This window comes from Malaclemys terrapin, chromosome 1 (genome assembly GCF_027887155.1).
Source record: "Malaclemys terrapin pileata isolate rMalTer1 chromosome 1, rMalTer1.hap1, whole genome shotgun sequence".
NCBI classification, from domain to species: Eukaryota; Metazoa; Chordata; order Testudines; family Emydidae; genus Malaclemys; species Malaclemys terrapin.
In genome coordinates, this window is record NC_071505.1 from 354,191,922 (window position 1) to 354,209,706 (window position 17,785).

At 47.9% G+C, this 17,785-nt stretch overlaps 1 protein-coding gene across 1 annotated transcript; it reads right to left on the bottom strand.

The window, feature by feature from the left end:
• Positions 1 to 3,854: 3,854 nt before the first annotated feature.
• LOC128834006 (olfactory receptor 52R1-like) lies at positions 3,855 to 4,853 on the bottom strand. Its single transcript, XM_054022400.1, has one exon. It carries the CDS (start codon positions 4,851 to 4,853, stop codon positions 3,855 to 3,857), a length of 999 nt encoding a protein of 332 aa, XP_053878375.1.
• Between the last annotated feature and the right edge of the window lie 12,932 nt (positions 4,854 to 17,785).

Genomic DNA, 17,785 nt, shown 5'->3' on the forward strand with positions numbered 1-17,785 from the left:
GAGCAAATGCGGTTATATCTTAGAGCTTGGCTGTAGACAATGGATCGTGTGGTGTGTCCTGGATGGAAGCTGGAGGCATGTAGGTAAGAGTAGCGGTCAGTAGGCTAGGCTGAGGTTGATGGTGGGATGGAAATTATTGAAATCATGGTGAAATTCCTCAAGGGCTTCTTTTCCATGGGTCCAGTAATATTTTAATCGGTATACAGGTCTCTGGCCCCTGGTTAAAGCTTCATCCACTATGAATATCTCATCGGTAAACATCTGTTCATAACCTTTTTCAAAAGCGCCTTTGGTGGTCACCTTTTCTAAAAGGGGCAACAACAGGTTTTATTTTAAAACCATCTCCATAAACCATTTTCCATATCGTCAGAGAATTTGAAGGGTTAACATCAACGGGTCTGGTACGTATAGTTCTGTGAAAGCTCTGGTTGTAACTCTTTATAAATGCAGGTAAGTCGTCAATGTTGCGAAAGGTGTTATGGGCTGTAAAATATCTCCACATCCTAGTTATTAAAGTTCTGTTAAATCGCTCCACAACCCCTGCTTTGACTTCATTATTGGTAACAAAATGGTAAACTCCAGGCCGCTTTAACAATCCACTTAAAGGTTTGTTTAAAAATTCTTTCCCCTGATCGGTTTGTAATTTTTGAGGCACGCGACCTTCACTGAAAATAGCTTTAAAGGCCTTGGATACCTCACCACTCGTCTTGTCTTTTAGACCTAAGGCCCAGGCATATTTGGATAGAATGTCTATCACTGTTAAGATGTACTTAAAACCGCTGTTGTGTTTGGAGAACCGGTGCATATCCACCAAATCTGCCTGCCAATGGGCATCCACATCTGAAACAATGGTCTTGTTTCTTTTAAAATGTAGTCGAGCCGGTTTGTGTAAAGTGTAAGCATCCTGGTCTGAAAGCCATGCTGTTACCTGTCTTCTGTTTAAAGTTTTACTATGCTTTCTGGCCACTTGAAAAAGAGGGTTGACCCCGCCGAAGCTCCCAACTTCCCCGGGGGCATAATATATTTTCTTTAACAGAGCCGTTTGTGTAGACATGACTGTTACTGGTACTGTCTTTTACTACCATGAGTATGAAAGGGGACACATTCATTTTGACACTTTTAAATAAGTTTTATTAATCGCCTGGTTTAACACAACCTTTTACAGCGGCCTGTAAAAATGGATGCCATGACCCCTACCATAAGGGAGTCTCAGATGGTTCATTCTTCCATTTTGTCCTTTTCGGTTTGAGATCTGTGTCTCAGACACGAGCAAAAACAGCTGACGCACGATATATTAACTCCCATAGGGCTTCCAATGTGTAAGTTCTTAAAGGCCCCTAAAAAGGCATCGTTGACCTGTTGAGAAATTTTCAGAAAAGAAACCATGTAAGCACCCCCACTACTTGTTTTTTAATTTACGCAACCCCCAGTTCCTACCCCATTACCCACCCCTCCTTGACCGCCGCTTCTTAATTATTCATTTTATCTGAGCTCCGTCTTTTCCTTTCGCTTTGTCCGCTGGTGCCTCCCCTGAGCCGCGATCACCTTCCATCTCTGAGGGGGTGGACAAAGAGGTGCCGTCACGTTCATCGGGGTGCCTCACGAGGGATTCGGGATCGGGTTCCAATGTATCCATCAATGGCTGGGTCAAAGGGTCCTCCTTGGAACTGTCACTGATGTAACGCCTGCTCCACACAAGTTCAAAGATGGTTGGGGTTAAAACAAAGTCCAAAGTTCTCAGGGGGGTGATGAAGGAGTCCATGTTTCCTCTCAGCATCCTTTCCGCGATTTCGAAAACACGTGTACTTGGTAAGAGATGGCCGCCTCCTCCGTCTGGCGCTGGGACTTATGGGGTAATGGTGATGCACTCTGATTGGCGGAGGGCCTTGGGAGGAGTGCTTAGTGGGCTCACTTCCGGAGGAGTCACCCCAACCTGGAAGTTACCCTGATTGGTCAAAATCTCCTCTCGCGGAGGTCCTGTTGGGACGAAACCCCTCCTGATTGGTAGAGGGTGGTGGGGGGAGTTCTTAGAGGGGTCAAAAGACCCACTTCCGGACGGGTCACCCCCATCCCGGAAGTTACACTGATTGGTCAGAATCTCCTCTCAGGACCGTCCTTTCGGGATGAAACCACTCCTGATTGGTAGAGGGTGGTAGGGGGAGTTCTTAGAAGGGTCACACGAACCACTTCCGGACCGGTCACCCCCGACCCGGAAGTCACCCTGATTGGTCAAAATCTGCTCTCGGGGTGGGCCTATTGGGACGAACCCCCTCCTCATTGGTAGAGGGTAATGGGGAAAGTTCTTAGAGGGGTCACATGACACACCTTGCTTCCGGTCAGGTGGCACCTTGACCCTGGAAGTAATACTCAAATGGGGCGGGACTCCCGGTGACAGGTGGGAGGGGCCAATGGGGTCGCGGGGTGGGTGGGGCTTAAGGTTTGATTGACGGTAGGGCCCTTATACTACTGTCATGGTAACAAACTGACAAATATGATAAGTTAAAATCATTAATATACAAACCTTTAGGAAAAAGAAACCCCAACATTAGTAAAATTGAGGAAATACAAATACAGAAAAATGCATCAAACATAATCACATCAGCATAACATATTATAAAAGAGGCATTACAGCCTAGGGCCGGTAGGAAAAGGAGATGTCCTTAGGAGGTGTCAGAATGATGGCCACTGGCGATTATGGGTAAGGTGATGGTAATGCGGAAGATGATGGCCAACATTTCAGGTTGTTCTACAGCAGAAGGTGTGAGTATATGGATGTGCAGGTGTACGTTCTGTAGTATCTCTATCTACCTTACTGAGTTTGGGTATTTGTGACTGTGTTAAATATATTAATATAGTATATTTGTAAAAATTAAAGAATTCCTATAGTGTGAGTGTTGAAACTGCGCAAATCGGGGTTCTCAACAATATCATAACTTGAATAATATTGGGCCTGATCTTGGGGCAAGAATCTGTCAACCTTCAAAGTGATATCTGGGGATTCTTAAATAATCAATATTATTAATACGTAATCCAGAGATCGGGTAACAAGATGTATCTGCCCCCTGCTATAACCAACTTGTCCCCACTCACCTCCGAGAGCTGAGATAGAACTCAGGAGTCCTGATGGGTTTGCTATCTCTGCAAAGTAACTAACAGAGTAAAAATATACATTAACATTTTAAACCTAACCAGTGTCCCTTAAATGATTTGCCACAGGATGTCAGAATTTAGAGCTGAGTGAGTGTAATATTTATTTAATTATATTTCTTTGATACAGGAATTAGACACTTTGCTCCTGTCCGCAAATTGCTAAGTTATCTGCCAAAAAACTTATTAGCCCCTGGAAATCGGTTAGAGTTGCCACCTGTACCAAAATCTGATATGGCTCCCTTGCAGCTGGGATGGGTGGAGGGAGGTGGAAATGATCCAGTGAGTGATGGGGGAGGGGAATAGAGAAGCAAGTGACAAGCATGGGGCTTTCGGGTGAAGAGGCAGAGCAGGGGGAGAGCCTTGGGAGAATAGATCACAGAATCATAGAATATCAGGTTTGGAAGGGACTTCAGGAGGTCATTTAGATCAACCCCCTGCTCAAAGCAGGACCAATACCCAACTGATGGGGCAAGGGGTGGAGTTTCAGGGGTCCAGTTACCAGGAATTAGAAAGGAGGCAACCCAGTGAATTGGTCATGGACTGATGCCCGATTTTGTCATGCTGACACAGCACAGTAATATCAGGAAAGAGTTTCATGTCTCTCTGACTATCAAGCAAGTGATTCAGGATGAAGGCCAAGTACCATGTCCCCGGTGATCTCTGCAGAGATCTCAGTCTGAGAGCCTAAGCAACAGGAGAAAGGTTTAGGTCCCTTTATGATTAAAGAGCTGGAGAAGCCTGTCCCGGATCTGTTTGGTGCTCACACCATAGATGATGGGGTGTAGCATGGGGGGCAGCAGAAGGTACACGTTGGCAATAAGAATGTGGAAATGCAGGGGCACATTGTGGCCAAATCGGTGTGTGAGAAAGGAGAAGAGAGGTGGGATGTAAGAGGCCAAAATGACACAGAGGTGCGAGCTGCAGGTCCGAAAAGTCTTCAGCCGGGCGTCCTTTGTAGGAAGGCTAAAGATGGCCCTGAGGATCTGGATATAGGACACAGTGATAAAAAACACGTCCAGACCCGTCAATAAGAATGCCACAGAGAGTTCGTAGTACCTACTGGCGCTGATGTCCGCGCAGGCCAGCTTCACCATGGCTATGTGCTCACAGTATGAGTGGGGGATGATGTTGGTTCTACAATATGACCACCTTCTCGCGAGGAGGGGATGGGGCAGTACAACTATGCCACCACGCAGCACCACAGACAGACCGATCTTGGCCACCACGGGGTTCGTCAGGATGGTGGAATGTCTCAGGGGATCACAGATGGCCACGTAGCGATCAAGAGCCATGGCTACGAAGATCCCAGACCCCATCACTGAGAAGCAGTGAATGAAGTACATCTGGGTGAGGCAGGCATTGAATTCAATCTCCCTGGAATTGAACCAGAAGATACTCAGCGTCTTGTGCACGATGGACGTAGACAGGACCAGGTCGATGATGGCCAGCATGCAGAGGAAATAGTACATGGACCCATGGAGGCTCGGCTCCATCTTCACAATGAACAGGATGGTGATGTTCCCCAAGATGGCTATCATGTACATGGTGCAGAAGGGGATGGAAATCCAGACATGGGCTGCCTCCAGGCCAGGAATGCCCAGCAGGATGAAGGTGAAGAGGTTGGTGAAGTCGGTTGTGTTGGAATCTGACATGGAGTAGGGGAGAAGGTGTCCAACTCTGAGGCAGAACGGTGTCTCCTGCATGTACCCTATGTTCCTCTTATTTCCTGTATGTGCCCAGGCTCTAGGGTGATGGTTGCAGTACAATTACCTGGATGGAGAGACAATGTTAATATGAGACACTACATGCACTACTGGAGGCTGTTCTCATGGGTAAAGCAGTTTGGTCACCGTTCACACACTGAAAAATGACACTTTCATTATTCAGAGAAATGAAATATGAAAAATTGACCCTACTAATGCCAATTCCATATTTTATGGTGGTCCATGCCTCAATAATTCCTACACATCTGGGACTGTTTAGTTTAGAGAAGAGAGAAAGAAGGGGGCATATGATAGAGGAAAACAAAGTAAAAGAATGGAACTGATTACATTCAAATGGAGAAACAGAAAACAGTTCCCAACCAGTACTATATATATTTCCTCACTGCTTCAAAAGGGCTAACTCCCCAAAGCTGAGGCAAACTATCAGCAAAACTGACTGGGAGGAATATATTAGACAGAAAAATGGGAATAAAAATTGGGAGTTTTTCAAGAAGAGTTTGTTAGATACCTTAGAAGCCACAATTCCACCATCAAGAAAGTGGATAACTTTACCAAAAAAAGACAGTTCTGTCTCAAAGGGAAAGCAACAGTTAGGGGGGAAAAGCGGTATATAAAAATGGGGGACAGGGAATATAGATAGCAAGCAATACAAATTGGAAGTTATGAAAATTGATAAGGGATGTTAAAGTCATCAGGGAAAATATATGCCTTGAAAGGCTAAGGGTCACAAAAAGGGAGTTATTGAAGTATGTTAAGAACAAAAGAAATCCTAGAAAACATTTAGACCAGTTCCCAGAAAGTGAAAGGAAAGTTTTTAATGTACCTGAACAGTTCAATGTGTTCATGAAATAGATTTGTTCCGCATTCGGAAAGCAGTATGATGTACTCCTATCACATGAGGTGATGAAATACTTTCCAGTCCATCAGCTGTCAGGGAGGATGTTAAATAGCATCTACAGTAGGACCTTAGAGTGATGAACACCAGAGTTACGAACTGACCGAACAACCACACATCTCACTCAGAACCAGAGGTATGCGATCAGGCAGCAGCAGAGCCAAAAAATAAAATAAAATAAAGGAAATCTTTATTTCTGTGTTAAATTTAAAGTATTAAAAAAATTAAGGGCAAGTTTAAAAATAATTGAAGCTTAGTAAACAATGGAAAAGCTGGTAGGGGATTTGTTAAAAAAAAAAGTCTAGGACTATGATTAACGCCAATCAACAACATGGTTTATGAAAAACATGTCTTGTCAAATAAACCCAATTTTGTCCTTTAATGAGAGTATATGTTTGGTAGAGCAAGGGAGCCATGTAGATGCAGGAAACTTCAATTTCTCTCACACATTTGATTTAGTAGTGGAAAATATTTAGATTAAAACCTGAACACTGCACAATATCAGTAGGGTGTACGTAAAATGGACGAAAAGTGTCTAACTGACAGATCTCAGGAACCAGTTGTCAATGGGCCATTGTCAGTGAATAGAATCAGGGGGTAGCCATGTTAGTCTGTATCTACAAAAACAACAAGGAGTCTGGTGGCACCTTAAAGACTAACAGATTTATTAGGGCATAAGCTTTCGTGAGTAAAAACCTCACTTCTTCGGATGCCGAAGAAGTGAGGTTTTTACTCACGAAAGCTTATGCCCTAATAAATCTGTTAGTCTTTAAGGTGCCACCAGACTCCTTGTTGTTTTTGTCAGTGAATGTGGCTGTTTCTAGTGGTGTTCTGCAGGGGTAAGTTCTAGGCCTGATGCTATTCAATATGTTCACGAACAATCTGGAAGCAAATATAAAATCACTGCAGCTAAAATTTGTGGATGACTCAAAGATTGGCAGTGTGATTTCAATGAGGAGGCCAGGGCAGTCATACAGATTTATCAGGAGCATTTGGTAAGCTTGGCCCATGCAAACAAAATGTTTTAATACAGTCACATGCAAAGTGATCCTCTCGAAACAGGGAATGCAGGCTCGACCCACAGACTAGATCACTGTATTATGGAATGCAGGGACCCTGAAAAGGATTTAGAGGTCATTGTGGACAATCAACTCATCCTGAGCTACCTGTATGATGCTGTGGCCAAAAGGGCTAATGCTAGCCTTGGATGCATGAACAGGGTAGTGTTGAGTTGGAGCAGGGGAAGTATTTTACCTCTGCACATAGCCTTGGTGAAACTGATTCTGGGGTCTACATTTCAAAATGTATTTTGAAAAATTGGAGAGTGCAGAAAAGAGCCCCAAAAATGAGTAGAGGCAAGAGAAAATGCCAGACTGTAAGAGACTTAAAGAGCTTCATCCATTTATCTTATAAAAAAAACCCAATCAAGCGAGACGTTCCTGGTCAGAAAAAAGTGGGTAATAATGGGTTCTTTAATCTAGCAGAGAAAGGCAGAGCAAGACCCAAGTGGAAATGACGGCCAGATCTTTAGCACGGAAGGAGATTAACAGTTGGAACAAACTACAAAGTGATGTGGTGGATTCTCCAGCTCCTCATATCTGGAGATCCAGAATGGATGCTTTTTTGGAACATCTGCTTGAGAGCTTGTCTACACTTAAAATGCTACATAGTGCTTCAGTGTAGTAACCACTTACAGAGACAGCAGGGGCTATCCCGTCAGCATAGGTAATATACCTTCCCGAGAGGGGGTAACTAGGTCGATGAAAGAATTATTTTGTTGACCTCACAGTGTCTACACTGGGGTTAGGTTGATATGGCTTCAACTCTGAGGAGTGTGGATTATTTTACTGTTGCAAAAAAAGAAATGCAGTTGTGGGTTGCATTAACAGAGGCATAGAATGTAAGTCATGGGAGGTGATAGTATTCCTCTACTCAGTGCTCGTTAGGCCTCAGCTGGAGCATTGTGTCCAGTTTGGGTCACCAGTGCATAGGAAGGATGTAGAGAAACTGGAAAGGTTCCAGAGGCGACAGACAAATATGGTCCAAGGGATGGAACACAAACCATACTAGCAAAGGCTGAAGGAACTGGGTATGTTTAATTTGGACAACAGGAGATTGAGTGGGGACATGACAACCGTTTTCAGCTACTTGAAAGGCTGACATAAAAAAGATGGAGAAAAGTTGTTCTGTCTCAACACAGTGGGTGGGACAAGAGTCAATGGGTTCAAACTACAGTACAGCAGATTTAGATGAAATCTGAGGAAAAAACTTCCTAATTTTAAGAACAGGAGTACAATGGTACAGATACCCTGGGAGGCCGTGGAAGCACCTTCACTGGAGGTTTTCCAAAGGAGTGTGGATAGCCATTAGTCTTGGATGACTAAAACACAACAAATCCTGCATCTTGGCATGAGGTTGAGTAACTGACCCTTCCTGTCCCTTCTCGTTGCATTCAATATTCCTCTACTCAGTGCTTATTAGGCCTCCATGCTTTCCAGATAAAAGTCAGGTAACAGCCCCCACTTTAACAGCCAGAACCTTGAAATGAAATAGTAGGAGGTGATAGTGTTTGTGCATTAAAACAGAGCTGGATTATGTGATCTTTACACAATTCCTCCTCCAAGGGGAGATGTACCACAGTGGAGTCTGAGCAAAGTACGGGCTACGGCCTCAGAATTTAGTCTTGTGTCAGTGAAATGCAGCCACCTTGGGCTGGAGGCCATCAGCCAGGGAGGAATAAGAAAGAGGGACATATTTCCTCATGATACTGAAGCAAACTCATCACCCGTGGTAAGAGAACTGGGATGTTTAATGTCTGTGCAGATCAGAAAGAACCACAGACCTATTATCTATCCCATCACACCCACATTGCAGTGGGGTTTTACAGCAAGTGAGCTCCTCAGCAAGAGATGGGTACCTGTGAATCCTGCGACAGAAGTGTCTTCCCTGCAAATCTCCCTCAGGTAGCCGTGTCCTACACCTCTCTCGCCAGCGCATCTGCAGCCACATCCCATGCCCAGAGCTGACAAAGGGGTGTGCACCATTTATTATATAGCTCTGTGCAATCCCAGTGCAATTTGCTCAATCTCTAGGGACATCTGAATGTAAACAGGCTGGAGACAAACCTGTCTGTGCTGCTGCATTCTGAATCCATCTTTAGGAGTAAACAGTAATTAAGGGACCTTCCCAAAGGGAGATGAGAACTCTTGGGCTCTGTGCTGAGTCAAAAAGGAATTGGCTGCTCTGTGTATCTGTGTATATTTAAAAAATAGGATTGATTACTAAGAAAACTACAGATAATGCCTAGATCTCCACAGGGTCTTTATCCTGTAAATACCCAGGATGGCTCGGATGATAGTAGACTGACAGATCTGGAGACAGATGACTGAGGGGAGATACAAACACTTTCTGCAGGCACACGGGGCTGTCACTCAGGGATCAGAGATCAGTAATTCTCATCAGTAACTATCATCATACTAGTTGAAGCATAAGCTTTCGTGGGTGAATACTCACGTCGTCAGATGCATCTGATAAAGTGAGTATTCACCCACGAAAGCTCATGCTCTAATACGTCTGTTAGTCTGTAAGCTGCCACAGGACTCTCTGTTGCTTTTTACAGATCCAGACTAACATGGCTCCCCCCGATACTTATCATCATGCTGTGCAACACCTTTCACTGAAGGATCTTCAAAACCCCTATCAAACGAAAGTCCCTATGAACATATCCCCATTATACAGATAGGTAAACTGAGTTTCAGGGAGACATGAATGGGCCAAGGTCACAGAGAATGAGTGGCAGGATGCAGGCATTATATACTGACACATGGAGAACAGGGAGTTACTTCGCAAGTGGAGAACCAGTGTTGACAGGGCCAATTCAATCAGGGTGGATGTAGTCCACTCCCATTTTTATATAATCTGTAACTTTCACTCTATGCATCTGAAGAAGTGAGGTTTTTACCCACGAAAGCTTATGCCCAAATAAATCTGTTAGTCTTTAAGGTGTCACCAGACTCCTTGTTGTTTTTGTTAATGCCTGGCACACACTTTTAGCCCTGGTGTTGCTTAGAGTTACTGCTTCTGGCCATCAGGTGGCAAAATCCATGAAAGTTAGTATGTACTGATTTCCTCTGGGTGTCATCTGCTTCCTGCTCGGCCTGGATCTGTTCCCTTGAGCCTGGAGACATCAGTTCCTCACTGGCTGGTGGACTTGGGCTTGGTCCCTCTGGAATCGATTTAGGTTTCCATTGACTGTGAACTGCTTTCTGCTGGCGCACTATGTTGTATTTCAGGGTCCAGCTGAGCCGCTTGCGTAGGTTTATCTGCTGCTGCCAGAGCAGGTTCGGTGGTACCCTCTGGCATTGGAGTTGTAGACAGGATTGCAAGTGCTGGATTCAGTGCTGGCAATGGTTTTGGTGTTGGTTGCTCTGCTAGTTCTGGATCCAGGACTTATTCTGCCTGGGTCTCTGTGACTGGATCTACTACTGCTGTCACAGACATTGGCATGGGGTCTCGTTCCACCACCTCAGTCTGAGTCTCTGGTAACACAGATAGGGCCCTTGTTGAAAGTTCAGGAACAGGGATAGGTGTGGCTTCAGGCTTGCTTAGCCTGGCTTCAGGTGACCATTCCCACCCTCTTGGCTAGCTTCACATGGTTGGCCAAGTCTTCCCCCAGAAGCATGGGAAAGGAATAATCATCATAGACTGCAAAAGTCCACATTCCTGACCAGCCCTTGTACTGGACAGGCAACTTGGCTGAAGGCAAGTCAAAAGAGTTTGACTGGAAGGGATGAATCAGCACTTTGGCTTCTGGGTTCATGTATTTTGGGTCCATTAAGAATTAATGGACACTGTGCTCCAGTGTCCCTCCATGCGATAACCTTCTTCCTGTACACACTCACACTTTCACTTCGCTCTGAGGGTATCTGGGAGGCATCTGGGCCTGAGGCCCTTTGGTGTGACCCCGGTGCAGTGAACTGTAATGTGTTGGGGTTCTCGGGGCAGTTGGCCTTTACATGACCCAGCTCGTTACATTTATAACATCGCCCAGCTGACTTACACTGGGGCAAGGTGGGTTGCTGGAGAATGGTGTGGTGGGACTATAAGGTGTCTGGGGTTTTCCTTGGTGTGTAGGTGGGGCCTTAGGCTGATCCCAGTGGTATGGTCTCGGGGTGTCCCTTCTGGTATCCTCCCAAACTGCAACCTGGTTTGTTCCTTTCTGCTACCTCCATCCATTTTGTTCCGATTTGCCCTGCCTCTCTGGCATCTGGGACTGGTCATATTGATCAGCATAAGAAGCAAGACTTTCTGCTGAGTCCATTTTCTCATCCCATAAACACTGTTTTACATCATCATTGGTGATAGACAGGAACTGCTCCTGCACAAGCAAATCACACATTCCTTCAAAACTAGTTACACCTCTTCCTTTGAACCATTTATCTAACAGATCCTTCATCTGGTTTACATAAACCAAATTACTTAATCCAGCCCATCTTTTAAGGACTCTAAATTTTACTCTATAAATTTCAGGTGTAATTTGAATTTTTTTCAAAACCAAATCCTTAAATTTACCATAGTCAGAAGCATCCTCAATAGGCATCTTGTTGAATATATCCAGAGCTCTTCCAGTCAATTTTGCTACCAATGTGGTCATCTTGTGATCTTCAGGAATTGCATGGAGGGTGCACAGTCTCTCAAAGGTGATGAAATATTCAGCAGTATCACTGGATTCATCATACTGTGAACATAGTTGCTCCCATTTGTCGATTTTTGGAGAAGTGGAGCCAGCTGACGAAGGGTTCCATTTTTTCAACTCCATAACAGCCAGATCATGCTTCTGGGCTGAAATCTGGGCCTCAATCTGGGCCTGTCTTGCTCTGTCTTTTAACTCCAGGGCTCTTGTATGGGCAGCCTCCTCTGTGGCTGCTCTGCCTCCAAGTGTTTTGCCTCCTTCCTCTCCTCTCCACCCAACTTCAAGCGCTTTAAGGCCATTTGTCTTTCATGTTCTTTCTGTCTCTCTTCATCTTCCAATCTGGCTAATTCTAGTTTTTTTGGGGGGAGGGTTGACCTCACTTCCCATCATCCTAGCCTTCCTGCACTTTGCCTAGCCTAACCTGAGAGCTAGAAAAAAAAATAACAGCTTGTGAATTCCCTTGCAGGAACTTAACTACTCTGCCCTCAGGCAGAGAAAAAAACCTCCAGCTGCTCTCAGTTAAAAAAAAAAAAAGTGTCCTTTAAAAAAAAAAAAACCTCCCTGTTTCTCAAGCAACCCAAAGAAAAAAATGTGTCCTTTTAAAATCCTGCAGTCTGTTCTTCTGGTTCAAAATGATCCCACCACACCACCATGTCAGGGTTCCCTGCCACCCTGTCAGGGTTACCTCCCCACTCTGAACTCTGGGGAACAGATGTGGGGACAAGCATGAAAGATCTCCTAAGATTTTATTCCATCAGCTTAGGTTAAAAACTTCCCCAAGGCACAAATTCCTTTCCTTGTCCTTGGATGGTATTGCTGCCACCACCAAGTGATTTAAACAAACATTCAGGGAGGGGCCATTTGCACCTCTATCCCATCCAAAATATCCCCCCTAACCCCTTCTCCCCATTTCCTGGGGAGGCTTGAGAATCATATACCAACCAATAGGTTAACAAAGTGAGCACAGACGAAACCCCTGGTTTTTAGGACACTGAAAATCAATCAGGTTCTTAAAAGAAGTATTTTTTTTTTAAAGTAAAAGAATCACACCTGCAAAATCAGGATGGAAGATAACTTCACAGGGAAAATAAAGATTTAAAACAGAGAGGATTCCCCTCTGACTCTGCTTCCCAGTCTCAAAACAGGAATAAAATTACCTCTTAGCATAGGGAAAATTTACAAGCTAAAACAAAAGATAATCTAATGCATTTCCTAGCTTTACTTATAATTCATGTAATCTTAGATCCTTATTTCAGGTATGTTTTTAGGAGACTTTTTTTCTGCCCTGTTCCCTCTCTCTGTCCGAGAGGGAACAAACAAAAAAAGCACAAACAAAACCTTCCCGCCCCCCCACCCACCCCGATTTAAAAGTATCTTCTTTTCCCATTGGTCTTTCTGGTCAGGTGCCAACTAGATTAATTGAACTGTTTGACCCCTTACAGGTAAGGGGATTCTATACCTCTTGGCAAGGAGGGATTTTATGTTACTGCACACAGCCTTCTGATGCTTGGGCGATCATCTGGGGTGGAGTGACTGGGTGGACGGAGGCCCCCCCACCGTGTTCTTGGGCGTCTTGGTGAGGAGGCTATGGAACTTGGGGAGGAGGGCTGTTGGTTACACAGGGGTGTAGCGGCGGTCTCTGCTCCTGCTGCCTTTCCTGCAACTCAACCATACGCTCGAGCATATCAGTTTGATGCTCCAGCAGATGGAGCATTGCCTCTTGCCGTCTGTCTGCAAGCTGACGCCACCTATCGTCTTCAGCCCGCCCCTTGCTCTGTTCATCCCGCGATTCAGCCCGCCACCTCTCCTCTCGTTCATATTGGGCTTTTCTCATCTCTGACATTGACTGCCTCCACGCATTTTGCTGTGCTCTATCAGCGTGGGAGGACATCTGCAGCTCCGTGAACATATCGTCCCTCGTCCTACGTTTTCTCTTTCTAATGTTCACGAGCCTCTGCGAAGGAGAAACATTTGCAGCTGGTGGAGGAGAAGGGAGAGGTGGTTAAAAAAGACACATTTTAGAGAACAATGGGTACACTCTTTCATTACAAGGTCGCATATTTCGGCTTGCAGGCAGCCATGGTAGGCCACAGTGTTTTGGCTTTTTTAACCTTCTTAACATGCGGGAAAGGTTGCAAACAGCAGCGCATTTCCCATATCAAGGATGAATTGGGCGGTCCATTTAAAATGGGGTTTCAATGTAAAAGGAGGGGGCTGCGGTTTCCCGCTTAACATGCGGCACAAACACAAGTAAACCACACACACACACACACAATTCTCTGGGATGATCACTTCACCCCTCCCCCCACCGCGTGGTTAACAGCGGGGAACATTTCTGGTCAGAAGAGCAGGAACGGGCGCCTCTGAATGTCCCCTTAATAAAATCACCCCATTTCAACCAGGAGAGTTTTCTGGAGATGTCCCTGGAGGATTTCCGCTCCATCCCCATACACGTTAACAGACTTTTCCAGTAGATGTACTGGCCGCGATTGCCAGGGCAAAGTAATCATTAAACACGCTTGCTTTTTTTTTGTAATGTTTACAAATAGTTACAAAGTTACACTCACCAGAGGTCTCCTGTGTGCCCTGAGGGTCTTGGGTGAGTTCGGGGGTTACTGGTTCCAGGTCCAGTGTCACAAACATATCCTGGCTGTTGGGGAAACCGGTTTCTCCGCTTCCTTGCTGCTGTGAGCTACCTACAGTACCTCCATCGTCATCTTCCTCGTTCCCCGAACCGTCTTCCCTGTGTGTTTCTCCAGTGAGAGAGTCATAGCACACGGTTGGGGTAGTGGTGGCTGCACCCCCTAGGATCGCATGCAGCTCCGCGTAGTAGCGGCAAGTTTGCGGCTCTGCCCCGGACCTTCCGTTTGCTTCTCTGGCTTTGTGGTAAGCTTGCCGTAGCTCCTTAATTTTCACGCGGCACTGCTGTGTGTCCCTGTTATGGCCTCGGTCCTTCATGGCCTTGGAGATCTTTTCTAATACTTTTCCATTTCTTTTACTGCTACGGAGTTCAGCTATCACTGCTTCATCTCCCCATATGGTGAGCAGATCTCGTACCTCCCGTTCGGTCCATGCTGGAGCTCTTTTGCGATCCTGGGACTCCATCACGGTTACCTGTGCTGATGAGCTCTGCGTGGTCACCTGTGCTCTCCACGCTAAGCAAACAGGAAATGAAATTCAAACATTCGCGGGTCTTTTCCTGTCTACCTGGTCAGTGCATCTGAGTTGAGAGTGCTGTCCAGAGCGGTCACAATGAAGCACTGTGGGATAGCTCCTGGAGGCCAATAACGTCGATTTCCGTCCACACTACCCCAATTCCGACCCGCAAAGGCCGGTTTTATCGCTAATCCCCTCGTCGGAGGTGGTGTAAAGAAACCGGTTTAAAGGACCCTTTAAGTCAAAAGAAAGGGCTTCGTTGTGTGGACGTGTCCAGGCTTAATTCGGTTTAACGCTGCTAAAGTCGACCTAAACTCATAGTGTAGACCAGGCCTGAGAACAGTTTCCAGGTCTGGAGGAGGTCCTGGTAGAAGACCAGCAGTACAGAGAGGTCTCGCAGAAGACCTCTCCGATGGAGAGGAAAGAGCTTCCGGTCATATCGGAGCCCTCGGAAGCAATGCAGGAACGCCTGCGCCAATATGCTCCATGCCGGACTACCTGCACCATAAAGGACCCTCTGCAGGGCCTGGAGGCAGAAGACATGGATCTGAGCGTGCAAACACTTCAGGCCCTGCCCTCCCTCCTCCCGGGGTAAATGGAGAACCCCCGCAGAGACCCAGTGCAGTCCTGGCCAAAAGAACTCCAGAATCAACATCCGAAGGTTGGCCAGGAAACCCGGGGCCGGGACCAGGGTGTTGAGCTGGTACCAGAGAATGGACAGGACCAGTTGATTGAGCACGAGTGCTCTCCCTGGAAGGGAGAGACACCGGAGCAGTCCTGTCCATTTCTGGAGCTGCTCCGACACCCTGCCCTCTAAACCTAGCCAGTTCTCCGGCGGAGACGGATGTGCGGCAGAAAGGTAAACGCCGAGATAGAGCAGCGGACCCGAGCTCCACCAGACGGCCTGAAGCGCGGGTGGGAGGGAGCTCGCCTGCCACCTGTCCCCTACCACCAGGCCAGAGCTCTTGACCCAGTTGACCCGGGCGGAGAAGGCTGCCGAATAGATGGTCTGGCAAGCCTCCACCCGCACCAAGTCGCCTGGGTCCTGGACCACGAGGAGCACGTCGTTGGCATACACCTACAGGACCAGCCGCAGCTCTGGCTCCCACAGCACCAACCCCGTCAACCTCCTACGGAGGAGACAGAGGAAGGGCTCGATCGCCAGAGTATACAGCTGGCCTGAGAGGGGGCACCCTTCACGTACTCCTCGCCCGAAGCTGACCGGTTCGGTCAGGGTCCAGTTGAGCCTGACCAAACACTCTGCAGAGGCATACAGCACCCTGAGAAAACCCACAAACTGGGGCCCAAAGCAAAACGCTCACAGCGTGCCCAGGAGATACCCGTGGTCCACCCTGTCGAACACCTTCTCCTGATCCAGGGACAGGAGGGCGAATGACAGACCATCCCTACACGTGAGTTCCAAGGGGTCCCGGACCAGATACAAGTTGTCAAAGATGTTGCGGCCCGGGACAGTGTAGGTCTGGTCTGGGTGGTTCACGTCCACCAGCACGGACCCTAGCCACAGCGAGATGGCCTTCGCCACGACTTTATAGTCCGTGCTGAGGAGAGAGACGCCAATTCCGTAAATCGCGGAGGTCCCCTCTTCTTCGGCAATAAGAGGAGCACGGCTCGCCTGCACGAAAGAGGGAGGACCCCGCCCTGCAAGGCCTCGGCCCAGAAGGTGACAAGGTCCAGGCCGAGGACGTCCCAAAACACGCGGTAGAACTCCACGGTCAGCCCGTCCATGCCCGGAGATTTATTGGTGGGCATGCGGTGAAGGGCTTCCAAGAACTCGGCCAGAGTGAGAGGTAGCTCCAGCCGGTCTTGGTTGCCCGCGCTGACCGTTGGGAGATCATCCCAGAGCATTCTGCAAGCGTTAGGATCAGTAGTATCCGGGGAGAAAAGGTGAGCGTAGAAGGCCCTGGCCCTCCTGCACAGTTCAGCCGGATGCGTGAGGGGGGGTACCATCCTCTGCTAGAAGGCAGGTGATGTGCTTCTTGGCCCGCCTCTTTTTCTCCAGGGAATAGAAGAAGCGGGAGTTGCGATCCATCTCCCGAAGGAGGCGGATGCGGGATTGAACAAAGGCACCTCGGGCCCGATGGTCCTCGAGGGTCCTGAGCTCCTCCCGCTTCTCCCAGCACACTCCGCAGAGGGATGGATCACCGGGGCTGGCGGCCAGACGCCTCTCCAGCTCTAAGACCTCCCGTTCCAACTGCCCTATCGCCATATCCCTCCGTCGGCTGGTGCCCCGGGTGTAGTCACGGCAGAAGGGCCGGGCGCGCACCTTCCCCAGTTCCCACCACCACCGCACCGAGGTAAAGGCACGCTGCTGCCCTCGCCAGGCCAGCCAGAACTCCCGGAAGGATGCCACGAAGCCCACATCCTCCAACAAGCTATTATTAAAGTACCAATAGGCCGGCCCCGGCCTTTCCACACAGAGAGAGGCTGTCACGGTGGCTAAATGATGATCTGAAAAAGGGGCTGGCCGGATGATTAAGGAGTGGGCCCGTGAAAGATGGAAGTGTGACAAATAGATGCGGTCCAACCGGGAGTGGCGCAACCAGTGAACCTCCACCCGGACAAAAGTGAACATCAAAACGTCATCCGGGTGGTGATCGCGCCAGACGTCCACCAGGGAGTGATGTTCGATGATCACCCGGAGGACGTCCGCGGCGGCCAGGTGCTGCTCGGTCCCCGAGCGGTCCCGTTCTTCGAGGGTGGCATTAAAGTCCCCGCCCAGGACTAGGCACTCGCGAGGATCCAAGGTGCCGAGGAAGGCAGAAGCCTGCTGATAAAAACGCAACCTCTCCAGGCCCGATGTCGGCGCATAAACATTGACGAGATTAACCACAAGCCCCTCCATGCGGACCTGGAGGTGAAGCAGGCGGCCCGGCACAGCCTTGGCGAACCCCAGCACCTCGGGCCGTAGGTCGGGGGAGAACAGGGTCACCACTCCAGCCGTACGAACTGTGAGGTGGCTAAAGTAGACCCTGTCCCCCCACTCCAGCCGCCAGCTAGCTTCAGCGGCCGGATCCGTATGGGTCTCCTGCAGGAAAATCACAGAGTACCCCCCCTCCCGAAGGAAGGAGAGCACCTGGCTCCTGCGGAGACCCATCCTACAGCCCCGGGTGTTTAATGTTGCGAAGATGATCGGTGCCATGAGGAGGG

Bases quoted from the DNA above. Each gene is read 5' to 3' on its own strand.
- LOC128834006 (XM_054022400.1), bottom strand. From the start codon at position 4,853: ATGCAGGAGACACCGTTCTGCCTCAGAGTTGGACACCTTCTCCCCTAC.